The following is a 27,405-nucleotide window of genomic DNA, read 5'->3' as shown; positions in this document are numbered from 1 at the left end:
TCCTCCTGGACAAAATTATTGAGACATTTGACAATATCCCTTAGGTATAGTATACTCTTACTACGCATCCAAGCGTCTTTACTACACCTTTGAGCCTAGATTCCAGGAAATTCCTGCATCGAAATATCCCAACGGGACTTGAGCTAATGTGTTTTCGATTGGTTGTAATCCCTATTGCAGTTTTGCAACGGCCTTTCTTAACTACAACGGGTGGTATCAGAATGCAAAGGTCTCATCAATTTTGTCACGGACGAGACGCCATGGCTGTGCAGATGCAGACTTTGGGCTCCATCAGGCTGCGCGAGCTGAAAGTTTCATGATGCTTATGAGCAAGGAGCAACTTGACAGCTTGACCAACGATTTGTGCCGATATGCCATGAATGGAGACGAATGGGCAGTAGCTTGCACCCAAGGTATGCATCCTCTCGAATTTGTTAACGCTTGGCGATGGCTTGTTAACAGATGGCTGTGCATTAGCTGATACACCTACTCCTTTTTGCTACAGCCTCACTTCTCCAGAAGTCTCTGAGCCTTTTCGGGTTACGTTCTCAGTTCATCACCCCGCCGATTCTGAGAAGTCTTTTGTTCAGGCTCCGTCACGCTCTTACATCCTCAACCATCCTCACATCGTAGTCTCTCTTGGTTATTCCCTCATTTACGTCTTTAACACGCTTCCGCTATCGGCCGACCGGCCTTCCTCGAAATGGCGACCGAACAAACCGACAACCCCAGGTCACATAGCGATTACACCATAGGATGGGTCTGCGCACTCGCCCATGAAAGTGCAGCAGCAACGGCGATGCTCGACGTCGAACATAGTCCTCTCACGCAAAGACCCAATGATACCAATTCATACACCCTCGGGTCAATCGCGAAACACAACATTGTCATCACTTGTCTCCCGATGGGAGAAATTGGCACAACTGCAGCAACCACCGTTGTAGAGCGAATGTTATCTACATTTCCCTCCATCCGCTTCGGGTTGATGGTCGGTGTCGGTGGAGGCATGCCGCCCAAAGTTCGTCTGGGAGATGTTGTTGTCTCCGTACCGTCAAATCATTATCCTGGCGTGGTTCAGTGGGACATGGGAAAGACAATACAAGGATCAAAAGAGGAGGACGAATCCTTCGAACGGACTGGCTCGTTGAACAGACCACCTCATATTCTGTTGACAGCGGTGAATAATCTCAAAGCACAACATGAGCGGCGACCATCCCGAATCCCCGAGTTTCTGAAACAGCTAGAGAGCAACTCGCCAATGATGGCTTCAAGGTATCTGAGGTCAGAGGCTCTCAAGGACGTACTATTCCAGTCTCAATACCTCCACCACACATGCAGCGATGAATCACGGCTAGACCCGCGACTGCTTTTACTCAAAGTCTTTTCGATTCTCAAATTCATACTCCAACTTTTTGTCCTCGGGTCATGGAAACACAATATCCCGCAACCGCAATCACTCCCGCACACTCAGCATGCTCAACCTGGCCCAGATGACTCGGATAAGTTATGCGCTTTAGGTCTGGAATCTGATGCGCTTGATGACGAGGAAGACGATGGTGATTGTCGCTTCTGTGATTCCACCAAGGTCATCGAGAGAAAGCCACCAGCACGGAAGATGCGAATTCACTACGGATTGATAGTCTCGGGTAATCAAGTCATCAAGAACGCGCTCTCTCGTGATAAGCTTAACGCTGAATTTGGTGGCCATGTTCTCTGTATAGAGATGGAAGCCGCTGGGTTGATGAACAACTTCCCATGTCTGGTCATACGGGGAACTTGTGATTATGCGGACTCGCATAAAAACAAGAGATGGCAGAGACACGCCGCCGCTGTTGCGGCTGCCTATGCAAAGGAGCTTCTGCACGTGGTGCGGCCGGTGGATGTGAACGGAGAGCGAGCAGCATTCGATATCATCAAAGAAGGTCGGTTATACCGTTCTTGTTGAATGTTCTTGGCTTCAATACTCGTCAGGACTAGAGACGCCTCCTTTCCGCACCCAAGCGGATATGATTTAGATACTGACAAGGAACCCTTACCATTGTGCTCGGACTCCAATCCTCCACTACATCTCCATCACCAATCGAGAAAGGTGGAACTTGCATAGTCATTGGCACCATTTCATTTGAATTGCTCCTTGCATCTTTTATAATTGTCACTATTTCATGTCTTCGTGCAGAGCCACGATTGCAATCATCTATGATTTACACTTTACTTTCACATCTAACATCTTTCCTAGTCAAGCAGAAGGTTGTGGAGACGGCGGAGAATGTAAACTACCTTAAACGCGGACTGCAGCGGCGAGAAGATCTGGATGTACTGGACTGGCTCACACCGATAAACTTTGGGTCACAACACAGCCTTTCTCGGGATAAGCAACAAAGAGGCACCGGTACGTGGTTCCTCAATTCGGCCAAGTACCAAACATGGAGAGATGAGGACCGGAAGGTACTGTTCTGTGAAGGCATCCCAGGGGCTGGGAAAACAATTCTGTCTTCCATCGTCATTGAAGATGTGACGAATATTACCCATTCTCTGGCCGGCGAAATTGAGGCTGCTTATATATACTGTGATTACAGACGCCAGGGCGAACAAACAGCCCTCACACTTCTGTCCAGTCTCACAAAGCAGTTGTGCCTCTCAAAGGAATCTTTGTCGCCTGGTGTTGGAGCACTACATGCGAAACACACATCCAAGTCCACCAGACCATCTCTCCAGGAAGTAACTCAGGCATTGAAGGACGTCATCAAGCACTTTACTCGAGTCTATGTTATTGTTGACGCACTTGACGAATTGCTCGATGATGAAGACCATCGGACGGCTTTTGTGGACGGACTTCGAAATCTTGGACAGTCTTCCCCAAATCTTAAGCTATTCGTCACTTCAAGGCCACTTCTTACAGACATTAGCCAATTCTTCGACGATGCCGCCAAAGTAGAAGTTTCTGCCAACCAGGATGACCTGAGGAGATACGTGGACGGGCGCTTTTCAAAAATGCCAGTCTCATCGCCGCTCCGCGCCAACGAGGTTCTACAGCAAGAGGTGAAAGACACGATATCACAAGCCGCCCGCGGAATGTAAGTTGTCATCATGGTCTTACGTTTAGCACCATGCTCATCACTTTGCCCCAGGTTCCTTTTGGCGCAGTTATATATGGACTCACTCAGAGACAAGTCTACGCCCAAAGAAGTGCGCGATGTATTGCAAGGTATGCAACATCAGAACAATGCCTCAAAGAAGTTCTCGGTAGAGGAACGACTCTACAAAGCCTATGACGAAACCATGGCGCGGATCGACAAGCAAGAACTAGGCTTTCGGGATCGTGCAACGCAAATTCTTCTCTGGATCACGCACGCAGAACGACCTCTTTCGACAGACGAACTCAGGCATGCCCTCGCTGTTGAGATTGGTAGCAACGAGTTGGATGAAGACAATCTCGTTGCCCGCCTGGATGTGTCAATTTGCGCTGGACTGGCAATCGTCGACTATAAAACCCAAGAAGTCCGCCTGGTCCATTACACTACGCAAGAATATCTGGAACAGCGCCACTTCAAACTGTCCTGGAGCATAAACCCGCATAACACAATCACGGAAGTTTGTGTCACCTACCTCATGTACTCCATTTTCAAGAGCGGGCCTTGCACTCTCCATGACCAGTATCTTGAGCGGATCTCAAAATACTCGCTTTATTTGTATGCTGCGAAGTACTGGGTCGAGCATGCTCGTCTCTCTTCTGAGGCCTCCAAGTTTCTTCCGGACTTCTTGCAGTGTAAAGAGGCCATGAGAGCTGCAGCTCAGGCTGATTATATTGGGTTAAAGAAGTTTATTTGGACATTTGAGAGCTGGGAGACAAGAGAAAGTAAATATGCACCCCGATCGGCATTTCACTTGGCTGTGAAGTATGGCCTTCACAAAGCTGCAGAAGCACTTCCCGAAAGAAGTGAGGATCTGGACGCCTTATATGAGCGAAAAACACCACTCTACATGGCCTTAAGGAACGGAGACATGACTATGGCCCGGACTCTCCTTCGCAAGGGAGCGCAAGTTCGCGTACTAGGTGGAACCCCAGTACTTGAAGCCTTTACTGGCGAAATATACCGCAAATTCGAGTGTGACGTGTCGATGGTTGAAGATCTGCTCAACAATGGAGCTGAGATAGCAAATTCTGTGGGAGATTGCCCTTTACTATTCGCTGCAGCTGGATCTGGTCACGAGCAACTTGTTGCTCTCCTATTACAAAGGGGTGCTAACCCGGAGACTTTGGGTGAATTATATTGGACGAGTGGCAAAGTCACATCCCTGTTTACTGCAACTCACGAAGGGCACTTGGGGACAGCAATGATTTTGTGGAAGTCTGGAGCCGATCCAAATCGAAGTTTTCCTGAGTACAACCTGTCTGCGCTCCATAGAGCTGTCGAAAATGGACACGAACAACTTGTCGAGATGTTTCTTGGAACAGAAAATGGTATGCAACTCAGCATCTCCGGAGATTCTCCGGTTGATATTTCCCGCGTCGAGTCCCTGGACTATGGCCTCAAAGCAGAGAGCATCGACTTGGCTAAGGAGTGCAACTCGATCTCAGCCCAGATAGCCGTGGACATTGAGTCTCAAGATGTTAATGGTCATACCCCGTTAGCATTGGCGGCAAAATTAGGTTATTGCTGTGTTGCTGGGATCCTGTTACGCCGTGGTGCTAATATTGAGGGTCGGGCCAAAGAAAATGAGTTTCCGTCTCAGGAAAGTTGGATTAGGAATGAGTACTATGGAAACCGCCGCCAGGAAACTCCACTCCTACTGGCGACTCGTAAGCAGAGAAGCGATATGGTCAAGCTTCTCCTTGAGAAAGGTGCCGATATTGAGGCTCGGAACTACCGCGGGGAAACTCCACTATTAGTGGCAGTTGATAAGGAGCAAAGCGAAATGGTTAAACTTTTCCTGGAGAAAGGTGCCAATATCGAGGCTGCGGATGAAGACGGGTGGACGCCATTGCTGGCGGCAGCATACAGAGGGAATGCTCATTTGGTCGAGCTACTTCTGCAAAATGGTGCCGACATTGAGGCTGCGGCTCCAGATAGGTATACGCCATTGCTCATGGCAGCAGAAGAGGGAAATTCCCTTGTATTCGAGCTACTTCTTCAAAATGGTGCTAATATCGAGGCTACGAATTCAAATGGTTGTACGCCATTGTTTGCAGCAATTTATACAAGCGATGCTCACCTCGTTGAGCTCCTTGTCGACAAGGGGGCCGACACTTTCGCAATAAATGGTGACGGACATACTACGCTGATGATGGCAGCGGCAAATGGAGACTCTCGTCTGGCGGAGCTATTTCTTCAAAAGGGTGTCAAGATCAATGCAGTAAATGAGCGAAGAGAGACCGCGCTGTTCTGCGCGGTTGTCAATGGGCGCGCTTCTCTCGTCAAGTTCCTTCTCAACAACGGTGCGACTATCGAGCCTCAGGACAAACATGGATTGCTAAAGCCCTTAGCTTGGGCAGAGTTTTTAGGTCACACGGATGTTGTTCGAGTGCTCGTCGAAGAGTGTCCTAATATCAGGAATCGAGAGGACGATGGTGAAACTCTGCTCTGTCTGGCTGTAAGAGGGGCAGAGGAATACTGGGTCGATAGACTCCTGGAGAAGGGGGCCCAAACTGAAGAAAGGAATGGACGCGATCAAATCCCACTGGAGGTTGCTTTGGACATGAATAATAAGGACACGGTCGATGCACTCTGCTACGCAGATGCTGACATTGAGAGTACGGACTCTCAAGGTCGCAAACATCTGGTACACGCTATCTCCAAGGGGTTGGTGGAATGCCTGAAGGTGCTACTTCTGTATGGGGCCAAGACGGACACTGGCACCTTCAATTCGCAGACCTTGTTTGAGATGGCATACGAGGGTGGCTCCCAAGCTCATCGGAAAGTGTATCGAGTACTGATGGAGCACGGAGGTTTCACACTTGATACAATACCGGCGGGACACTCGGATTGGCTAAGATATGACGAGGAAGGTGCATTATCGGTTTATGAAGCGATAGACGAAAGCCTGATCGACAATGTCTCAAGGGCGGATCTTGCAGGTGAAGATCTAGACGGAGTAGCACCGATCTTGGATCCGCTACAGTATCTACCCGTGTGGGTGGATCTCATCCGAGCCATCATTTGATTTTGCATTTTTGGATGCACTTGCACGAGGGGCAAATACATACTTCACCTCAGAAAACCTCTCCAGAGAAGGCATCACCGATTCGAAGGAAGCATGACCGGCCGGTTGCAAGCAATAGAGCAGCTGGATGACTCACATGAGGAGGGAGGGGTTCAAGACGGCGGCGGCGGCATTCGCGCCAGCAAGACTACCATTTGAGGTGAGGATAAAACCTACCTACCTACCAAGTGAAGGTTCACCTGGATAGAGGGCCTCTCAAGTAGATGGTACTTGAGGTGGATTGCGTGCAACTATGGGATCTGGTAATGGGACGTAAAGATTACCTGGACAGGGCTACAGTACGTGAAGAGGATCATGAGGAGCAAAAGAGGCTGCTGGATGAAGGGTGTTATTGAGATACAAGATGAAGATACCTGGTGAGATTTCGGGGCAAAGGAGAAGCAAACTGCGTTGCAAACTGGGATATGTTCTTTCCTTCTTTTTTTTTGTTCTTCGTTTTCTTGTCTTATTCGCCTTTCCCCTTCCGGATTTAACAAAACACATACTTAAGCAAGCACCACACGGACATACCGGCTGTTCCAGCTCAATCACAAATATTTTTGTGTGAATTGTGTCCCGAGATGCCGGGATGGAACACCCAGGCGCAAATAAATACTCATCGAAGAAAATCTCATATTCATGCAGTACGGGTGGCTGTCGCGGAGGGACGGCTGCCCCTGGCTACACCAAAGTTTTTTTGCCCAACATACGGGTATCTATATAAGAACGATCGTAATGTACAGGTCCATCTCGATAATAACCGTTGTGCATTCGGCAACCAGATCTAGCAGATGTTGGTTTGGCGTTTTGGATTTTTGGTCGTGTTTTGGCTGGATGCCCGCCCCCCGGAGGCACCACGCAGTGCGGCACGCTAGGTTGGGATACGAAATGGTGATGGTTGAGGATGTAAGAGTGTGAAGGACCTTTTGAAGTAAGATTTCTTAGAATCGGCGGCCTAAAGAAAATTGAGAATGTAGGTAATCAGGGAAGGATTAGAGACTTTTAGAGAAGTGAGTGAGTCTAAGGAGAAGGTATACTATTTGATATTTGGCCATGAATAAGCTACTATCCCGGAGCGTGACTAGGTACGTTTTAAGAGGATACTTACATTCTTTCTATTCAAGGCATGCTGGCACAAATCGTTAGTGAAATTCTTGAAATCTTCTATACCCGTAAACATCAAAGAACTTTCAGCTCGCACAGCCTAATGGGTAATGAATACTCTCAGGAGGGATGTGACACCGGCAACTGCCTGCGCAGCCAGGTCAACCTGACGGAAACCAGTCTTTTTTTCCTTTCTTTCTTTTTTTTTTTTTTTTTTTTTTTTTTTTTTTTTTTTTTTTTTTTTGGTTTGGTACAAATGTTTAGCACCCCATGATAGAATACCAGGAATTGTTCGTACTCGAGGCTTCAAGGAGCTAGATATGTAAGCGAAGATTTCTTCACGTATAGTATGAATATATAGAGTGTCATTCATGAGTTCCTTGTAACTATCCCTAGCGAGTAACCACGGGGACTATTTGACAATGTACACACAGAATATGAAAGAGTCACCATTGTTAGTCCAGCAACGGCTAGTGAGGAACACCGAAACACCTTGAATTAAGTCAGAAACAGCCTAATTTGAGTTAGAAACACCTTAAACTAAGTCAAAAACACCTTATTAAGAGTAACATAGGCATTAGCAAAGGTGTCTACTCGATTCCAAGAAGACGAAAAGCCTTACAATATAAACGCAACACGTACGGAATACTCTGTTAGGTATTTTGTCCCCTGTAACCATCATTTTATCTAGTATCAAAAGACTGATGTCAAAGTGAAAAGGGATACGAAAGCCGACGAAACGCCCTTTGGGTAAAGGTCCAAGGATATCATAATACTTGTATATCTTACTGTAATCGTCCTGCTTCATTGCACTGTTTGGCCATGGAATTCCATTCAACTGAACCAACAAACCACACCAATCATAGCCTTCCTTTCTCTATTTTAAACGCTAGTCGACCCCGTTTCACCCCTAACAAAACTGTTCTACTTATGTTAGTTTTAAAACACCATTGCAAATTTAGAATAGGGATTACAATGGTTCAAAAACACATCGGCTAGCGTCCCTTTGGGATATTCCCCATCTAGGAATTGCCTAGGTAAGCGACAGACAAGTTCAAAAGTATATTGAAGACGCTTGGATGTGTAGTGAGTGTATCCCTAAGGTATAATGTCAAAGGGCTCAAAACTTTTGTCAGTGTCAGGGCGAGATGGGGTCGGTCAGCTTTTGAAACAGAGAAGGAAGGCTACCTACCTATGTATGATTGGTGTGGTTTGTTTGTTGTTTGGCTCGATTAAATGGAATTCCACGGCCAAACAGTGCAATGAAGCAGACCGATCACAGGTACCAAGTAGGTACGATGATGTCTCGACCGCCCGGAAGGTACAAGGAGGGCTGATAGTAAAGAATACTAGGTAGGTATCCCGGGGGTATAATGCATGATATACTGTATTGCATAAATTTTGGATGAAGACGGGAAAATGGTATTGAGTTACCAGGGTACTAACACAGCCTACAAAGAAAGAAAAGAAGAAAGAAAAGAAGTGATAAAGACCACAAGTGTGCGTAGATAAACCTTCAACACCCAGACCTATACTACTGCGTTGAGTAGCATAGACCATCTAGTAAATCCCCCACTTGACATCCTGCCCATGAACGTTACCATTGCAACTCATATCCCCCTTGGCGCCGACCTTGCCCCCTCCCCCAAACCTGTTGATCGCCTCATTGATAATATCAATCACATCCTGGCCACCCACCTTAAAGTTGACGTTTCCATTCACCTTGGTCGCCTCCACTCCAAAAGCGCATGACCCCGCCTTGGCAATCTCGCGCTGGTTCTTGCCCACCACCTGCGTCGTCCACTCGGTGCCGCCGTCGCCCTGGATGTTCTTGATGATCGCCAGACAATCGTCCACGCTGGGGCTGGCGTCCGACGTCTGGTTCTCAAAGCTCGAGTCGCCGCAGTCGTTCTTGCCAGGCGGGATGTCGCACGGGTAATTGTCGGATGATCCCTTGCTGGAGGTGTCCCAGGACTGGAAGGCGCGCTCGGGGGAGCAGACGGGCAGACGGACGTAGCCGGGGGTGGTGACGTCGACCTTGAGGAGGTTATCGATGGTGCCGCCGTCGCGCGGATCGGGGGAGGAACCACCGTTCTTTTGGCCGTTTTGCTTGTAAGTGCGGACGGAGCCCGTGATCAAGTCGTCCTTGGAGATACCGCCAAAGTTGCTGAGCGAGCCGATGCCGGGCGGCGCGGAGAACTTGTTGTCGCGGCAGATGGTCTGGCAGGGCCCGTGGTCGCCGACGATTTGGCACTGGCATTTCTTGCTGTCGCCGTCGGGGTGCACGAGGTAGTACCACGTGCCGTCGACACAGGCGCCCGTATCCTTCATGGTGTCGTCTTCGAGGTACTCGCCGAGCGGGTTGGAGGTGCTGCACGAGATGCCCGAGTCGAGCACAAAGGCGTACGTCTTGGCGGAACGCCAGAGGTTGGGGATGGCGTAGGCGTAGAAGGACTTGGCAAGGTTGGCGCGCAGGTCGTTGGATTGGTTGGAGCCGTCGATCACGTTGTTGCCTGTTGAGCCCCGGATCAGCTTGCCGTCCGAGATGAGCTCGCCCATGGCGTCGAGCGTGTCGTCGGTGGCCTCGAAGAACTTTTCGAGGGAGAGGGAGGTGACGTTGGCCCAGCCGGCGATGGCTTGGCCCATGTAGTTGGAGTACTCGTTTTGGGCCTCGGGTGTCCAGGGGGAGTCTTTGCTGGGTAGCACGTCCTTGGCGATGGTTGTACTCTGGCCGATCAAGGTCAAGGTGGTGTCCTTGAGGTTGTCAAGAGCCGAACCTTCCTTTTCGATGAAATACGCGGTGTTCTTGAGCAGCGTGTTGAAAAAAGGGCCGGCAACCGAGAGTGTTCCGAGAGTGATCAGATCGATTAGTAGATACGTCCACTTGTTGTCAGGCGGCGCTGGAATAGGAGCGAATGTATCCTCCATGTTATCAAGGGACGTGCTGATGATGCCAGCAACGTCGTACAAAGCGTCGTAGTACTCATGGTAAGCCTCATGGATCCACACCAGCGAGTTCCAGATCAATTGCGCTGCAGGACCAGACCTGTCCCCGTTCGCACTGTCGGGACAATCCTCGGTCTTGTCGCAATTGTCGTGCTTGCCCAGCGTGCCGCACTGCGCGGTGCCTCCGGCTCCCATGCCGAGGGTAAGACCAACCGAGTCCATAAAGCTGAAGCCCGGTCTGCCACGGTTGTTGTCTTTCCAGTTCCTGACGACATCGTCCCACGCAGCGTCCGCATTGAGCTTCTTCCAGATCTCCTCAGGCGTATGGTCGTCCCAGTTGATGGTGTAGTCATTGTCGCAGGTCAACTTGGTCCAGTTACCATCACGAACGCCATCGTCACCCTTAGGGTCCAAGCCGGCACGGATGGCTTGCTTGAAAGAGTTCCAGTCCTTGGCAGGCGAGGGAACGTCGTTGTACTTTTGCAGATCGCTGGCCCAGTCCGTGGTGCCTCCCATTCCCCACGCCGTGTAAAGCGCTGCGCGGGATTTCTTGGTGGCAGCGCTCATATAGCCAACCCACTGGGTGTTATCGTACACAAGAATGTCGCTATTGCTGCTTGCATCGACGAAGCTAGCCGTAACTCTGCCTGAACGCTTCGAGCCGGTTCCGGCCATGATCTCGGCAATCTCGGCGTCGGCAATGTAGCCCGCAGTGCCGGTGCACACACCAGGCTTCGCGTATGAGTTCGTGCGGTCACCGGTGAAAGTGCAGCTGGGCCCCCAGCAGCCGGGCTGCGCCATTTCGAAAGAGCGACCGTAGCTAGTCACGCCGACGATGATCTTCCTTCCGGGAACGCCGGCCTTGGTGATCATGGCCAACGACTGCTTGGTTTCCGTCAGGTTGACCTGGCTGCGCAGGCAGTTGCCGGTGTCACAGCCCTCCTGAGAGAATCGATTACCCGCATCCCATTGCCTGTTTCCGGAGTTAGCAAAATGATCGCACTTATTGATGAAAAATAAAAACGTACCCATGGCCATCATAGCTCATATATACAATATAATCCACTACGGCGCCGATCTGCTTGAGAGGGTACTGCTTTAGATACCAGTAGGAGGAGGGGGCGGCGATGGAGATCGATTTTCCAGGTAGCAGGTTCTTCAAAATGACGAGAAAGGCGAGATAGTTGGGGCCATCATCCAGGCTGGCGGCCGGGATGCCAGGAATATCAGGTGCTCCGGGGTATTCCCAGTCGATATCAACGCCGTCGAGATCGTGTTCCTTGATAAAGTTGGCAATGTTGGTGGCCATCTTGAGACGATTGGCGGAGGTGACACCATTGCGGAAGATGGAGTAGGTGGCAGGCATAGTGGAAAAGTCCCAGCCGCCAAACGACACGACACGCTTGGCGCCCCTGACACGCTTAAACTCCTGGAACTGATAAGAGGACAGAACATCGCCGACCTCGACCTCATAGTCAGGGGTCAAGGTACCAAAAGCAAAGTGGATGTGGGTGTGCTGGGAGGTGTCGATTTGCGAGGCATCCTGGAAGAGGCAGTCTCGGCCGAGATTGTAGGCTTCGAAGTAGGCAACCTTGATGGCGCCGGACCCATCGCCCTTGACAATGTCGGTGCCGCAGTTGGAGATGCAGCCGTAGGTGCCGTTCTTGGCAGTCCCTGGAGCGCCGGTGTTGGTGTCAACGCAAAAGTCCTTGGTGATACCGCACTGGCCCCAGACGTTGCAGCAGGCGTTGAGAGCGCAAGGGTTCATGTCGGCAATCTTGGAGCCATCCGTCGGCGGCTTGGAGCCCGGCTTTTGCGGGCCGCACACAGCGTTGGCGATCGGGGCGGGGAAAGGCGGGGATCCCTTGCTCAAGCACATGATGGTGTCCTTGAACAGAAGCTCACAGCCGTTCCAGCCCCAGGTGTCCTTGTTGAAGCCTTCAATGTCCTCGTTGGTCAGGCCATACTCGGCACCAAGGTTGGCGCAATTGTCATTGGCCTTGACCTGGTACGAGAAGCAAGAGCCATCAGAGTTGGGGACGGGACGAAAATCAGGAAGATCTCCGGTGGTGCAGCAGACGTGCTGCTTTGGCTTCAGCTTGGCGCAAAAGTCGGAGTCGGGATGAAGCTTTGTGAAGTCAGCGCCCGAGATACCACACTTTGTGGCCAGTGACGCACAGCTATCACCAGACTCGACCTGCACACTCTTGCACTCGGCACGAGCATGGAGAGCCCTGTGATACCTGCGACCGAGTCCCCTAGCCTGGATGGTGGAGTTGGAGCCGATGGTGGAGTTCGACCCAACAGTGCCATTTGTTGGCAGAAGCGGCGTGGTGAATACAGCCTCGCCGGCGAAACTCTTGGAGCCCGCAAAGGACAAGCAAGTGGCATTGGCCCAGGTCTTGATGGCGTCTTGGATGGGAGCAAAGGTAGCATTGCTGGTAAGCATAACGCCAAAAGTATGGGCGCTGTCGTAGCCAGGGCCGCAAAGCTGCATGGCCAGGCTAGGTGTCGAGACATTGAGAGTGTCGAGGTTGTCCTGCAAGATACTCAGGGCCGACTCGCTAAGGCCTTGGTTCTGCAGACCTTGGCCGATGTAGAGACCGACAGTGGCTTGACCAGACTGAGCATAAACGATGAGGGGTTCCTCAGTGGCCCCATGTCCATTTTCGACATACTTGCGGATTTGCTTGATCAGAGACCGGAGCCCGGCAGCAGCCAGGCCAAAACCCTCCTCTTTCCAGCCGACTTCGAAATCAACGTTGACAGGGTCAAGGGAAGGAATTCGTGCGGCCGAGTTGTTGGGGGGTAACAAGGAGAAGTCAGGACCAAACGAAGTGCAAGCAGCGATGCGGGAGTTGGAGTCGGGATTGTCGACTTGGTCATAGAGGTTGAAGTCGTAGAACATGGTCTGAGTGCACTTTTTGATCTGCTTGAAGTTGGGATAGACAGACCAGTTGCCTGAGTTTGGCCCGGAAACGATGCATCGCTCAGGGCATACATCGCGGTAGGCTGGGCTCGAAGGGAATCGGAAAGCCGGTTGTTTGGCAGCCAGGACTCCATCAGCAGAGAGCAAGAGGCCAAGAGCCCCTATACCCGCCGTGAACCACGATGAAGCCACCATGGTTATACAATGGAGTTTGGTAGAGACTGGTAACCAGGTTAGATCGAGTTGTGGGTTTTGAGTTTCGGGAACCACTTACATGTAAACAACGGTTCAGTCCAACACAGGCCTTGATGGCCAGAAAAGCAGATGGAACTAATGGACCTCGATCATGCTGAACCAACGGCAGCAGCGAAGAAAGTGATCTTTATAGCTTTCTTTGCTCTCCATGTCGGCGAGTTATTGCCTCCAAGTCATTAAACATGTCAGACCCCTACTCGCCCACTCACTCTCACTCTCTCCAGCGTCCAAGGAACCAAAACCCCCAAGGCATCAGACCTCCATCCACTGAGATGTAGCATTAGCAAGGGTTATCACCCTCATCGTACGGTCATCCCGAGGCTGACGTGCAAGAGGCGAATATTGGCGGCGAGTGTTTGCCGAAAGATGCGAAGGGTATGATTATTCTTTTGCTGATCCGTAGCAATTTATTGCTTGACTAACGACCTCAAGGATTCCGGAGGGCACCATGAGCGGAGATTGACGGACAATTCTTCACGGAAACTTCGTAGCTAGAGCCCGAAGGGTGTGGAAAAAACAACAACAAGGAGTTCGTGCTGGGTTGTAAGCATCCGAAGGTGGACGGAACATGTTAACCCTGTAGGGCTGGGTACCTGGACGTAGTGGCGGAATCACAGAATGCAACGGTGCCCGTCAAAGATGTAACCAAGCCATGCGAGGGTCTAAAAGATGGTCCGTTCGGGATCCGCACCTCAATTTCGCGTTGTTGTGATCAAAGTTGGTCAGGGGAGCAGCACTTCTGCCTGCAGGTGGACATCTGATGATGACATGGATGGACCATCAATCGATTATTCGAGACTGCCTGAAGTTCGCAATGGCGGGTTGTTGGTGATGATGGACTGTGGATTGTCCAATACTGTAACCCAGGTTTGGTATATTGAGTCCCAAAGGAGGCCATGGCTGAGAATCCTTCACCTATTACGTCCAACGGAGCGAGCACGAGGCTCTGATGACGGTGTGGCAACCCATCAGCCCAGTGTCCCAGCCTGGTGAGAATGACAGGACATTGGATACTACGTTGTCGGAGGTGGCCTAGGTGATGGAAGGATGTGATGGTGATGGTGGTGGTGGTGAGAAAGAGAGGAAAGTGTCGTTGATGTCGAGTCTGACTGAGATGTGGAGAAATGAAGAAGTGGAGGAGCCCGACACTGTACCCACACCGTTCACGTGGATCCAGGCTAAGTACCTTACTTAGCCTTGTGCACGGAGCAGCCTCGCATACTGTGTCTGCCCAATTAGGTCCGTTCATCCGTTCGGCCTCTCCACTTCCCGTTTTGTATCCATCACGGCCCACCGCTACGCCTCGCAGCCGCATGCAGCCTAAAAACCTGCTGTGTGGAGTTCTGCACCTAACGGGAAGGTCGTAGCCTTGCTGTTTTAGTGCTGACAGTGACATCCAATGTCTTCCATTTCGCAAGGGCCGACTCTTCACCCCCGGAAAATCGGCAAACTCAAGTCCCTTCCTGGGTCATTCTTAGGTGCCTCCTCCGTCATTTCTACAATCCTTTCCGCGGAGAAAGCTAGGTAGGTAGTCTCGCCGGTCACAACCAACAATCCCAATGTTGCCTTTCCGATGAGGGGCCTGGTCAAGAGGCAGATGAGATGGATGGATGCAAGTAGCTGCCTTGCAGGCTCGCTGGCTGCAGCCTAGTTTGAACCCTGAGCCATGTACATTACGTGGGATTGGTGTTATTGTTATGGCCACCGATAGTCCCGAGTCCTTGGTTGCTCGGCCCCGGGCAATCACATTCCCATTGCATAGGGGTCATGAGCCAAGAAAAGAGTTTTCCTCAGCTAATCCGTGGCGGGCAGGTAGCATCGTGAGAATGCTTCGACTCGCTCGACGTCTAAAGGCTCTTGCTTAAGCGCCATGGGTTCTTGGCAAAACATGGAGAATCCACATGGCAATTTCCGATTTTCTGGTTTTCCCCGGCACAGCGGTGAAAGCGGATCATGATTGATTTTGCATTAGGTGAGACTTGGTTGCGGTTCTCGGCGTAAGCCCTAAGTTAAAGTGCCATAGGAAATGCTTTTGCGTTGGGTGGGTGAGAGTGGCATTGGATTAGTTGGTATGAAAATTATACAGAGTGGAACAAAAACAAGACTTATGCCGGGAAGGAATCAAGGAAGAGAAAGACAGCTCTCGTTTGTCATGGCTACATTACATGCATACTGCATAACGCTACATGTTCCTGCATAAAGGGTAAAAGTACCTGCATCAAGTCGTGCTACCAAAGATCCCATCATGTTCAAGCCAAAAACCCAAACATGCCCACTGCGACTGCTAGGCATGCCACACCCGCAACGGCCAGCCTCTGGGCGGCATTGTCCTTGTCGTCTGGACAGTTGGCCGGACGGTATTCTGTTATAAGATCATCACACAGATGGGCCGTCCACGAAGCCGAAATGCTGGCGGCAACGGCCGAGTCCACCTTGACCTGGCAAGGGGTGGGAGTCGGTTGAGGGGATCCCACCACTACACAGGTATCGTCTGTCAATTCTATTCCGAAGGGGGCAACCTCCTTGGTCTTGCCGGTGATGTTGATGGCAGCTCCGTTCCCCTCGGAACATGTCTTGTCGTTGGCCGTGGCAGCAACGACATCTACCGCCGGGCCGCCCTCTTGAATGGTGAACTCGATGCTTCCAACGGTTCGGTTTCGATTCACGAGTTCGCTACTGCTGTGCAAGTTGGACAAGTCCTCGTTGCAGCTGATGTACCAGAATTCCCAATTGAGACGCCACCTTCCCTCGTGGAGGCCGCTGTGGAAGTGGTGGACAAAGTAGGGGTCGTGGCTGGACCAGTTCGCCCATTGTAGGTTTTGATGGGTGTAACCAAAGCTATTTCCGCCTTCAGTCAGGTTCCATACATCGTACCTGATTTCGGGAAGGAGATATTTCGCAAGCTTGGCATTTTGGATGGAAAAGATGTAGGGGATCCATTCGGTGGGCGCATATGTCTCGTTGCGCGGGAAGAGAAGGTCGACCTCGAGGATGCCGGAATCGGCCGCATCGGCAACGGCCCAGAAACTGACCAAAGAGGCCAGGAGGGACCAAGCTGTCCACGGTTTAACGTGCATGTTTTCCTGATAAGTGGTGTGTCAAGCGGTGATGTTGGGTGATTCTCAGAGATGAGATGTAGTGGTCGTCGGCAACACTGAAAGCGTGTCAGATTGAAAAGAAGCACGACGATGGATGAGAAGGGAGGAAACGGTTTGGTGACTACCTAGCAAAGGGTCCAAACAAAGAAAGAAAGGGTGGGTGCCATCAATATCATGCTATCTTGGCAAAGGCGAATCAGGTGAACAGTCCAAGACACGCTACACTACACTAGTAGACGACCCTGACGACACAAACAGTCCATCGTGTCGCCCGCAAGCCCAGGGGGCCGCATAGCCGGCTTGGCGGGAGAGGCGAAGAAACCTGGTCGGAGGATGAATGGAATCGGTAAGGAGTGGCACAGCTACAGCCTTGCAGGGAAAGAGGGTTTAAAGGTGGAGACTGAGCACAGATCATGCTAGGCAGGGCAGCGGGCAAGAGCCGAGGTGGGTCGGGTCGGAGGGGACGATTTACTGTGCCTGCCAAGGCTGCGCTATAGGCTTGGCGTGGAGGATTCGCATCCTGGCCGGGATGGACCTTGCTGATTGGTGAGCCGCGATCCGAAGGACCTTGCAGATACGCAGGATGTGGTAACAAACACCACCATGACCACCCCGTTCTCCAAAAGATGTCGATGTTGATTGTATCCACGCTCCCATCTTCTACCGTAATTACCAAGTCACATCGTACGCCGCCGAACCATTTCACGACTCGCACAGTCGCACCACCACATTTGCCAGAAGATGATGACTGTATCCATTTCCCATACCACGACACTCGAGGTTCCGGCTGACTGTCAGCCTTCCTCTCTTGCCTACCTGACGGGGCTGACTTCCCAAAGAGGCCATCGGCTGGTAGCGCGAGACCCTTTCTGCGTAACAATCAATATCTGACGAACATCACCGACAATCTCCACAGCCTACAACGCTTTCAAGTCAACGTTGCAATGCAGTCAAACTATCGATGGCTGCTCTCCAACATCTTCCTCGTATGCAAGCAGCCGTGATATCACCGACGGTGGATCACTGTCATCTCTCCGGCAGCCAGGTCTGCCCATGGCCTTTGTGAACTTGGGGACTTTGAGAACAGGCCATCGAGAAGCCATGGTGGTCGACACATCCCATCTAGGCATCACGCAGGATATCCAGTCAATAATGTATAAGATGGCAGTTTGAACTTCATCTTGGTGAGTCTCTCCTTTGCTTCAGGACACCAGCCTTTGACTCTCTTTTCACCAGTCCCAACACCTCCAGGATGCAGCTGACACGCCTTCAAGTTCTTGCCGCCGGGCTCGTCCCCGCCATGGTCTCGGCTCGGGCCCTCTCCCCCCGTGCTGTTGACTGTGCCTTTGCCACGACTGCTGATGCCGGCGCGACTTGCGAGAGCTTCGCTGCCAGCTGGGGGCAGTCTGTCGACGAGCTCAAGAAGTTGAACCCTGGCATCACCTGCCCCAACCTTGACACCAGCAAGACCTACTGCGTCATCGGCACTGTCACTGCTGATCCTACCCCGTCTTCGTCCTCGTCCTCGTCATCGAGCACCAGCACCACGCTCAAGACGACCACTACCACCAAGGTCTCCACCACTTCTTCCTCGACCTCTACATCGTCCTCGACTACCGCCGCCCCTGCCCCTAGCAACTCCCCTGCTATGCCCGGGTTGGCAGCCAACTGCGATGGCTTCTACAAGGTAGCCTCTGGCGACTCGTGCGATACCATTGCCTCCAAGAATGGAATCACCACCACGCAGTTCAAGTCCTGGAACACCGAGATCAACGCTGGTATGTCTCGATCTCTCTACAGTGTGTGCAGTGACATGTTACTGACAGATCTATCATACAGAGTGCAGCAACCTGTGGCTTGACTATTACGTCTGCGTCCACGTGCCCGGCGCGGCTGCCCCGATGACCACCACCAAGGTCACCAGCACCACCGCTGCCCCGGCTCCGACCAACTCTCCCCAGATGCCCGGTTTGGCTGCCAACTGCGATGGCTTCTACAAGGTAGCATCCGGAGACTCTTGCGACACCATTGCCTCCAAGAACAGCATCACCACAACTCAGTTCAAGAGCTGGAATACCGAGATTAACGCTGGTACGTATTTGTCCTGTGATCCAAACCCTACAGTGCCCATCACTGACATCCCATAACACAGAGTGCTCTAACCTCTGGCTCGGCTACTACGTCTGCGTCCACGTCCCTGGAGCCGTCACCCAAAAGCCGACAACCACCACCAAGGCCACCTCCACCGCTCCCGCCGCGACCAACACCCCCCAGATGCCCGGTATCGTCTCCAACTGCGACGGTTACTACAAGGTTGCCTCGGGCGACCAGTGCAGCACCATCGCTGCCAAGTACGGAATCACCACTGATCAGTTCCTTAGCTATAACAGCTATATCAATGCTCGTACGTTTTTTGTTACTTCTTTACTTTTCCCTTTTGGTTGTCCCAACTAACCACATACACCCCTATTTGTAATAGAATGCTCCAATCTTTGGGTCGATTACTACGTCTGCGTCCACGCGACTCCCTCTCCCCTGATGCCCGGCATCGCGGGCAACTGCAAGAGGTACCACCAGGTCAAGAGCGGTGACAGCTGCTCGAGCATCGCGTCGAGCGCTGGAATCACATTTAATCAGTTTAGGCAGTACAATACCCAGGTGAATGCTGATTGCAGTAACTTGTGGTTGGGGTACTATGTTTGCACTGGGGTTTAAGAGGGGTCGTTTGTGTTAAAATGTTTGGGTTGAGGGGTGGAGGACTGGAGAAGAAGGGGATTGGCGAGTTAGCTGGTCGTCTTTTTTTTTACCTCTACTCGATACTTGGTTCCTACCTAGTAACTAATTGTAAGATTCTTGCATCGCTGCTGGGTGTTTTTCGTTTGATCTGACTTGTTCGCGGACAAGTGTCCACCGCTGGTTTCTGACTCAGTGCGGTCAGGCTCGATGGCGACACTGGCGCGTCTGAATAGTGTCTGTCAATCGCATGGAGTTCGCCACACAATTTGTGCTTTTTTCGACGAACGTCAAATTTGGTGTTAGTATCGCTGCTGTTGTCGGCGTTGGCGTTGGTGTTGGTCGTTACTAGTACCTCTAGGGAGCACCACGCAAACTTGAATCGCTGCTTTCGAGTAGGTAACCCGTCTCCACCACACCACACTGAAGTCAACTGTCCTCTTCCGTCTTCTGTCATTTTTTTTTCTTTTCTTTTCTTTTCTTTTCTTTTCTTTTCTTTTCTTTTCTTTTCTTTTTTCTTTGTTTGCTCATATAATCCTTACACTTGCAATTGTTCACATTACCATGGCTAACTATCCCCAAAAGAACAAAGTCAGAAATAAGTCTCTGGGTAAATAATATCGACCTGAGGTGTTGTACTTCTGGCTCTTTCTTCGCTCCTTGGAGGTGAAATTGGTGGAAAAAGAATTGCGGACAAGTTTGGAAGATGAGAAACCAGCACAAGATTCTATGCTGCAGTACCTAGATTAACTGACAAGGCCTCAATTGACGGTCGTTACCTCCCAATGATCTCATTTACTTTTGACGCTCGTGGGTTTGCTCCTAAATTCCAGGCATGGGCCGGAAAATTAAGAGGGGAGACACTCTGACTGTACATGTGCCGGTTGACTTTTAGCTAAAAGCCAAACTACTGGACAGACAGTCATAAGTGAGTAAATTTCTTTTGCGTCTGAGTCGCCGTCCCCCCATACCGTCATCTCCTATTTCACATCTCCTTGGATCGATTTTGTCAAGTGTCTCTGTTGTCATAAGGCCGCAAGCCAAACTGCGACGTGCTGGTTTGCTTCAAAATCTGACACATACCGCGTCAGTCATCTTTTTCATGCCTGATCCGGGGCTAAAAAGAACAGAAACCCGACGTACAACGAGGATAAAAGGACTTGGGCCAGCTTCTTACAACCCATCTGCCCACATACTCTAGTAGGTACCGTATCTTCCCTTACCTTTTTCCCAGCCGAACCCCTCCTTTAGTCCCTGCCCACACTACCTACCTCCCTACCTAGGTACCTTCCTCATCTAACATAATCTACGACACATGCAACCATGTCCCAACCATCCCCCACCACCCCCATCCACCCCCTCTTCGTCTTCCTCTTTGACACTGAACGTTTCTTTCTAGATACACTGAAGAATAGTAACAACATGGACCCGGCACTACACACCAAGCTCAAAACCGCCTTTCACAAGTTCCGAAAATGGGGACTAGAGAACCACAACCACCTAGTATCCATAGCTGACGATCTCGAGAACAGCGAGGTGCACAAGCCGAAAAACTATAAGGCGTATCAGATGCTGTTTTGGCGGTTTCGGGGGATGTGGCCTAATGTTTGTTTGGGTATGTATGTACCTCTAGGTAGCGTATTTGAATGAAGCATGGAGTGAGATGGTGTTGAGATACCTATGGTGTTGAAATACGTGAGGGACAGGGACATGAAAAGAGAGAGAGACGTGGGTACTTACCTAGGGAAGGTACTGACTGACACCGTCTGAGAGCATGTAGTCCAACAAATCCTAAAAGACCAAGCACCCGCTACATGCCGTACCTCCAGAGACCGACCTCCTACACGTGCATCTACAGCTAAGACCTCCTCCTCCTATATCCAGCCCTCACAGCCCTCCCCGCAAAACCCAGCACCACCAACCAGTACAAGTGCACCACCACAACCACCACCACGTGCAACCAACTTTAGTACACAGAATACCACCACCACCACCACCACCACCACAAGCACCACCGCCACGACCGCACTCCTCTTTTCGCGCTTCAAATCCCCCGTCATGCTCCCCTTCGCCAAATGGTGGGCCGAATCCCAAGACAAGCGAGAAGGCCCCCTATTGCCCGCACCGAGCTTCGAAGGGGCTATCGAGGGGATTTGTAGTTGTATTTCTCTAATCGTGGATGATTGGGAAGCGGAGATTCTGCCTTTGTTGGTGTCGGATGTGGTACAAGTAGATAGACAGCGGGAACCGACTGGTGGTGCGGGGGCATGATCTAGAGGTAGTGGATGAAATGATCAGGGTGGAGGGAGCTACCTAGTAGGTAGGTGGCTTTGAGGTGGGTAGGTTAGTAAGTAGGTAGGAGGTAGATTAGTAGGTAGGTAGCTAAATAGGTAGATTGAGAGGGAGTGGTTACCTAAGAATAGACGGACATACCTTGATAGTTCAATACTACTGCTCGTTCCAGTTGATGGACCGTTGCGATACTGCGATATGCATCGTATCATATTGGAAGTAGGTCGGAAGTGTCGACTGAGCATCATTAAAACCTGGATCGACTTGACGATTGGTCAACAGATATAATCGAAAAATATGGATGCGTGTAGTGTCGCAAAGGTGGAATGTAGTAGTCTCTGGGGTGTTCAGTATTCTTACAACCGCTCAGCATCCAAGTGCCTGAACAGCAAGCAGAGCCATCTCAATGACTTGGGTTGACATGTACACGTTGAACATGATTTTGCGCCTATCAAACTGTGCCAGATGTGTCGAGACGCTGATTATTATACCTATTCCGCTAGTCCTACTCATACCAAATCTGACAGCCACCTATCCAAGTTCCCTGCCATTTGCGGCCCCAGCTACGCTATTAATGTTCTACCTTTGCTAAAGGCAAAGGTCAGGATTTATTCTCCCAGATATGCTCTCGTTACTCGTTTTCCGCAGTTTTCATTGGGAGTTCCGGGGGAGGACCACCATGAAGTTCAACCATCTTTAACCACCGTCTCAACTCTGGAAAAGACAAAGCTCCTCCTCAGCGAAAATCCCCTTACTCCTTTCCTTTGCCCTTCCATTCACTCTTCTTCCCATATGTCGTCGCAGAAGAAGAAGACGACGACTCAGCCAACGGCTTCTCGTCGTCTTTCTCATCATCATTCGACACCTCGCCCTCCCCCTCAGTCTCTCGTTTCTCGAATTCCGGAGAATCCGGAGAGTCACTAACCTCTCGGCGCCTCTTAACTTGCGAAGGACGCTCCAAAGATGGCGGGGAACGCTTTTTAGCTTTCCTTGATGCATTTGCAGAAGAAGAGGAAGGTGTCTCAGCCAACTGACTCTCGGCTTCCTCCTCGTCAATCAGCATCTTGGATTCCGAAGACTCCGGACTGCCACCGACTTCTTCCCGTCTCCCAAGCCTCGTGGGCGTCTGCGGCAATGATGGGGAGCGGCTCTTTGCCCTAGGGGTTGGAGAGATGTTGAGGGGCGAAAAGATTTCAGCAGGTTCCAAAAGTTGGGCTGACCTTGGGGACTCGGCGGGCTTCTCAACTTCGGGCGGGCTTGGAATTCCGATTGCCCGAGAGACCCCAGTGGACTCAGAGGATTCAGCGGCAGTCTTTGGGGATTCTGCAGGCTGCTGAATATTGGAGGATGGAATAATCTCGGCAGGTTCCAAGAGTCCGGTTGACTTGGGCGACTCAGCGGGCGTGTTCTGAGAAACTCCAGTAGGCTGAGAGGTTCTACGAACAGTTGCGACTCTGGCAGGTCTCCATAAATCATCCAAAGATCTCAAATACTCAGGTGTCTGCCACGCATTTTCGGGCTTTCTCGATTCAGCGGTCTTGGACGATTCAGCGATCGTATGGGATTGGGGGCTCGCCAAAAATCTGGTGGGCCCCGAGGATCCGGTGTTCTGAGAGGGTTTAGGGCGCTGCAAAATTCCTGTGAACCGAAAAACTTTACTTGGACTTGCGGATTCAGTGGGCTTTTTCGGTGATTCGGCAGTCTTCGAGGGGCCGGCGGTCGTTGGGGTTCCGGTGGGCAGAGGTTTTCTGGGGCGTTGTACGGGTCCAGGTGCATTTGGAACTCCGGCGGGTTTTGCGGACTCAGCAGTCTTTGAGGGACCGACGGTCGTTGTAGTTTGGGCTGGAGGAGATTGTTCGGGGCGCTGAAAGAGTCCAGGGATATTTGCAATTCCGGTTCGCCTCAAGAGATCAGGCCGATTAGACAGGGCATTAGCGGAAACGCTCTGGTTCATTTTCTATTTGACCTTTGCGACCTGGCGGCGCCTCAATATTACGGCAGGCTGCTCGCTATCGTAAGTTTTACGCGGAATTCCAAAGAGCTCAGCGGTCCTGAGACTTATCGGCCTTTTGAACGGTCTTTCCCCAGGCTCACGCTTCGTCGTTCTTTCGTTGACCAAGTCCAGAAATTCCAACTTGCTCAGAGGTTTAGGAGGTGGTGGTGCTGGGAGAAATTCAGGGTCTATGAATTCCGATACGCCATCTACCGTCATAAAACGCTGTTCGGCTGCATATGGAAAGCGAGGGTCGGCCTTCTTCTTCCCTTTGCGAGAGCGCATGTTCCAATGAAATTCTAACAGCTTCTTGACGGTTGGGTGTACGTAGTATTCTTTGCTCAAATCGTGGAACTCTTGCTCGCAGAGGTGTTGCAGTGATTTGGCTGCTGCGTAGAATTTTGGGTCTATAACTTCTGATGCGTTACCCTCCTTTGGGTCGGCTTTGCTGGACTCATTGGAGGATTTGTCGGAGGACTCATCGGTGGATTCGTTAATGGAGCCTTTGGCCGACTTGTCGATAGACTTTTTGGTCAATTTATCGGTGGCCTCGTCAGAGGGCTTGTCATTAGACTGGTCAGGGGGCTTATCGGTAGAGTCTCCGGTGTCGGCGGCATCCGGGAATTCCCGCAAAACCCATTCATCGTCCTTTGGTTTCTCGAGAAGCGCTCCGGGAGTGGCAGGGGCGAGCTGTCCGACGGCACTTCCAAAGTCCCAGTAGATAATGTCGTAGAGCAGCACGTACAGCCGTCTCAAGCAATCTTCCAGTATTCTATCCAATCCAGGCGGCTCTAATGACTGTTGAGCACGGGAATGTTAGGTGATCTGCTTGGGTATCGCCCAGTATTGTTTTGTGGCAGAGGTGGGTAACATGGAGGTTCGATACGTACCGTCCCTCTTACGTCGAGCAATCTGCGTGCTAGTGAGACGTCAGTGTCTGGCTGCTCTGTAGGAATGTGGTGTCAAAGTCTCTCACCTACGCCCATCTCGCCCAGAGCCAGTGCCAAAAGTGTGCCGACATCATTTACTTCCATCGGATGCTCCCAGTCCACGGCCCAATCATCATCATCGTCTTCTGGATCAAGATTTTGTCGGTCATAGGCCTTGACCCACCTGACATAAAGATGGGCAGCGTGTCGGAAAGCAACAAATTTAAGGCGGTGCTCCCTCATTATCTCAACCAGTGTTTCCAACCTCTGAGCGGCGCGCATTACCCTGTCGGGCGAAGCGAAGTAAGGGAGGGGCATCTTGAGAGTTATAGAAATTCTCTGTATGCAAAACGGAACAGGGTAGTGCTTGAGGAGTGTTGGAAGCAAAAGAATAAGGCACCCATCTGGGTCTGGAGATGGCGACGAGAAGAAAGAAAGCAAAACAAACGAAAACTGGAACTGGGGCTGCTCAGCTGGTCCCCAAATCTGTGCAGGTCTGGTTCTTTCCACTTGCCTAAGGTGGTCTTGATATCTGAGCGATCATGGGTTGGTCTTGCCTGTTTTGTAGGGTACTCGGCAGCCATGGGGGTGATCAAGCCTGCACACGCTAACCCTCAACCTGCTCTTTCCTCGCAAAAGAATCCTTGATCAAGAGGACACCTTCACTTTGGAAGAGAAAAGTCACAACAAAAAACCATTGGAACAAACGCAAAGGACGGGAGTCCCTCAGCCAGCGTTCTTGTGGGAATATGGCCCTGACAAGGATCTTTGATCCTCCTTGCATCCCCAGAAATTTAAAACAACTGCTTCTCTCACCAGTTCCGACTCATTATTCGATATCGGCACACTGATCCCCCAGGTCTGTAATAGCTGGACTGCCTCCTATACCGCAGACTAGACTGCAGGGTACTAAGCATTCGGGCACAGAGGTGGAAAGCATCAGGGTCGTCATCCTGAGTCCCATTACCTGCGCCAATGTCCATTCCCGCTTGGGCTCTCCGAACGTCCCCATCACAGATCCTGTTGATTTCGTGAGCAGTGTACCACCAGTGGGTCTTCATGTCGAGCAACCGAATGTTTTCCGGGTTCTGGTAGCCAATTCGGCAACCGGCACAGAAAATCAGCAATGTCGTGTTTGTCAAAGTTAAGCATGTCGATGTTGGAGTTCAGCCAGACATAACTAGCCCTTTTCGCCACCCTCTAAGGGACGACTTCAAGCTGGGAAAAGCGCTTTTGGTATAGTCCGAGGGAGCGAGCCGTGTATTCCATATCCGTCGGGCCATATCAGGACATATTCTTCGATAAGAGCCTCAACAATGCGAGGCGCAACGATCATTTACCAAATGCGAGCGCGCAAATTCTCAAGGGACGAAGGAAAGGGAACGAACAGGTGGAAGGTGGTGGCCGTGCAATATCTGATAAACACCAAGCCTCGTTAGCTCTCATGATGAAACATGAACGTGGAGGGGCAAATTTGGGGAATAAATTCATAGTTCCAAAAATACTGTCACCGACACCTACCTACCTGGTTGGGCTCGCTGCCACGCAAAGTGCACCGCAACCAACGCCCGACAACACCAGTCTTGAAGTCGTTCTCTGCGGCGGCTGTTACGCCTTTTAGCACGTGTACGCTCGTAAGGTAGAAAACGGTTTAGATTGTGCGCGCCTCGTGGTATGTTTTCTCTCAGATGTCGATGCTGAAGGAAGAGGCAAACCGAGATAGATTGGTGAAGGTGGGGTGACAAATCTTAGCTGGAGACGGTAGCTGCACACACTGCACTGCACGTATTCTGTAATGGTGAGCGGGTTCCTGCAGGCTGCAGCTTGTCTTCCTCACCAACTGCGATTGCGAAGTCAAATTCCTGTGTACCAACGTTCTTGTACGACGAGATCAGAAAACCCACAACGGACAGGTCAACGCCGTAGCTACGTTGAGTACGTTGACCAGTTCCCATTGTATCTGATAGATTTTGCGCTTGGGGTAGTGCATTGCCCAAATGTTTTCGAATCACCCAAGAGCAAACGCAGTCTTGTTTGTATGGAGGTTGTGATACAGTACCGAGAGAGAGCCTTTTGGATACCTTTTTCCGCAGACAGCGCACTACCCTTCCGTCGTTACAACGACCAAACAGGTCTAATGATAATCCGAGTTAAGGGTTAAGGGCATACATCGATTTTAGCCGGTCAACCCATATTATTCGGCTTTTACGGGCGTCTTAGATGGCCAAGTTGTTCTGCAGACGTTGTTTGTCGGGATTCGAAATGCCATCACGGGGATATAACTGAAAGCAGGTAAAACTGACCGACCCTTCCAGCAAGGAGTAATTCCAATTATAATGGGTGGTGCGGGTGTACCCTTGCATCAAAATCGGACCATATCAGTTCAATCGGGTATGGTGTAGCGGTAACATCGTTGACTCTCACTTCTCAGGAGTGACTGCTCTCTCAACAGCCCCGGGTTCGACTCCCGGTATCCGAGTCTCACTCAATATCTTTTTTTTTCTTTTTTCTTTGTGCACCTTTTACTTGTATCTTTCTTGAAAATGCGAAGGCGGCACACATGACACGCCGTTGACTTGGTTACTAGCGTTTTTCTTCTTTTTCTTCTTTTCTTTTTGTGTGCTTTCATTCTTGTTTTCGGATACGGTCCTGGACAACAAAGGTAACTGTGCGAGCATGACTCGCAAACACATTACACGGCATCACCCGTAAGGCTGAGAGGCACACACACTTTGTGTAGCAGGAATTGTTTTTTTTTCCTCTGTGGAATATGGCTGCAGGATAAGCGGCGTAGGCGGCTTACAAGGCTTCTTGTTTTTCCTTTACTCGGTACTCCCACGGTTGGTTGGTCGGCATTCTCCGCGGTAAGATCGGGATCGGGACCAAAACCTGGAAAATGTAAACTAGTTGGGTTTCAAGTTGAGT

General features: G+C 50.9%; 6 protein-coding genes and 1 non-coding gene across 7 annotated transcripts; 4 read left to right on the top strand and 3 right to left on the bottom strand.

The window, feature by feature from the left end:
* Positions 1-330: 330 nt before the first annotated feature.
* NCU05316 (pfs domain-containing protein) lies at positions 331-6,162 on the top strand (the record flags this gene model as incomplete). Its single annotated transcript, XM_956836.3, has 4 exons — positions 331-413; positions 506-1,922; positions 2,237-3,074; positions 3,129-6,162. Exons 2-4 carry the CDS (start codon positions 704-706, stop codon positions 6,160-6,162), a joined length of 5,091 nt encoding a protein of 1,696 aa, XP_961929.3. The 5' UTR covers positions 331-413; positions 506-703.
* Positions 6,163-8,712: 2,550 nt separating this feature from the next.
* Positions 8,713-13,933, bottom strand: gh18-6 (glycosylhydrolase family 18-6). The gene is made up of 3 exons (XM_956837.2): positions 13,455-13,933; positions 11,280-13,401; positions 8,713-11,224 (listed from the first exon to the last, which is right to left on the bottom strand). The coding sequence occupies exons 2-3, from the start codon at positions 13,373-13,375 to the stop codon at positions 8,866-8,868; spliced, it is 4,455 nt and encodes a 1,484-aa protein (XP_961930.1). The 5' UTR covers positions 13,376-13,401; positions 13,455-13,933; the 3' UTR covers positions 8,713-8,865.
* Positions 13,934-15,480: 1,547 nt separating this feature from the next.
* Positions 15,481-16,908, bottom strand: NCU05318 (hypothetical protein). Its single transcript, XM_956838.3, has 2 exons — positions 16,659-16,908; positions 15,481-16,589 (listed from the first exon to the last, which is right to left on the bottom strand). Exon 2 carries the CDS (start codon positions 16,510-16,512, stop codon positions 15,685-15,687), a length of 828 nt encoding a protein of 275 aa, XP_961931.3. The 5' UTR covers positions 16,513-16,589; positions 16,659-16,908; the 3' UTR covers positions 15,481-15,684.
* Positions 16,909-17,179: 271 nt separating this feature from the next.
* NCU05319 (LysM domain-containing protein) lies at positions 17,180-19,661 on the top strand. Its single transcript, XM_956839.2, has 6 exons — positions 17,180-17,717; positions 17,808-18,311; positions 18,373-18,624; positions 18,686-18,937; positions 19,013-19,377; positions 19,438-19,661. Exons 2-5 carry the CDS (start codon positions 17,834-17,836, stop codon positions 19,246-19,248), a joined length of 1,218 nt encoding a protein of 405 aa, XP_961932.2. The 5' UTR covers positions 17,180-17,717; positions 17,808-17,833; the 3' UTR covers positions 19,249-19,377; positions 19,438-19,661.
* A 1,027-nt stretch (positions 19,662-20,688) lies between these two features.
* On the top strand, positions 20,689-21,537 carry NCU05320 (hypothetical protein; the record flags this gene model as incomplete). Its single annotated transcript, XM_956840.1, has 2 exons — positions 20,689-20,881; positions 21,047-21,537. The coding sequence occupies 2 exons, from the start codon at positions 20,689-20,691 to the stop codon at positions 21,535-21,537; spliced, it is 684 nt and encodes a 227-aa protein (XP_961933.1).
* A 772-nt stretch (positions 21,538-22,309) lies between these two features.
* On the bottom strand, positions 22,310-24,798 carry NCU05321 (hypothetical protein; the record flags this gene model as incomplete). The annotated part of the gene is made up of 4 exons (XM_956841.1): positions 22,310-23,400; positions 23,653-24,342; positions 24,442-24,463; positions 24,532-24,798. The coding sequence occupies 4 exons, from the start codon at positions 24,796-24,798 to the stop codon at positions 22,310-22,312; spliced, it is 2,070 nt and encodes a 689-aa protein (XP_961934.1).
* A 2,069-nt stretch (positions 24,799-26,867) lies between these two features.
* On the top strand, positions 26,868-26,959 carry NCU15209. The gene has a single exon. It is a non-coding gene; the product is annotated as a tRNA-Glu (tRNA).
* The last annotated feature ends 446 nt before the right edge of the window (positions 26,960-27,405 follow it).

The sequence above is a fragment of the Neurospora crassa genome, linkage group IV (genome assembly GCF_000182925.2).
Source record: "Neurospora crassa OR74A linkage group IV, whole genome shotgun sequence".
Lineage (NCBI taxonomy): Eukaryota > Fungi > Ascomycota > Sordariomycetes > Sordariales > Sordariaceae > Neurospora > Neurospora crassa.
Note: the sequence above shows the minus strand (reverse complement) of the source record. Positions and strands in the feature narration are given on the sequence as shown.

What these genes read in the sequence shown, in the direction of transcription:
- NCU05318 (XM_956838.3), bottom strand. Translation starts at nt 16,512, where the DNA reads ATGCACGTTAAACCGTGGACAGCTTGGTCCCTCCTGGCCTCTTTGGTC.
- NCU05319 (XM_956839.2), top strand. Translation starts at nt 17,834, where the DNA reads ATGGTCTCGGCTCGGGCCCTCTCCCCCCGTGCTGTTGACTGTGCCTTT. An exon ending in GAACACCGAGATCAACGCTG is followed by an intron (nt 18,312 to 18,372) that starts GTATGTCTCGAT and finishes TCTATCATACAG; the next exon opens with AGTGCAGCAACCTGTGGCTT. An exon ending in TAACAGCTATATCAATGCTC is followed by an intron (nt 18,938 to 19,012) that starts GTACGTTTTTTG and finishes TATTTGTAATAG; the next exon opens with AATGCTCCAATCTTTGGGTC.
- gh18-6 (XM_956837.2), bottom strand. Translation starts at nt 13,375, where the DNA reads ATGGTGGCTTCATCGTGGTTCACGGCGGGTATAGGGGCTCTTGGCCTC. An exon ending in ATGAGCTATGATGGCCATGG is followed by an intron (nt 11,225 to 11,279) that starts GTACGTTTTTAT and finishes CTCCGGAAACAG; the next exon opens with GCAATGGGATGCGGGTAATC.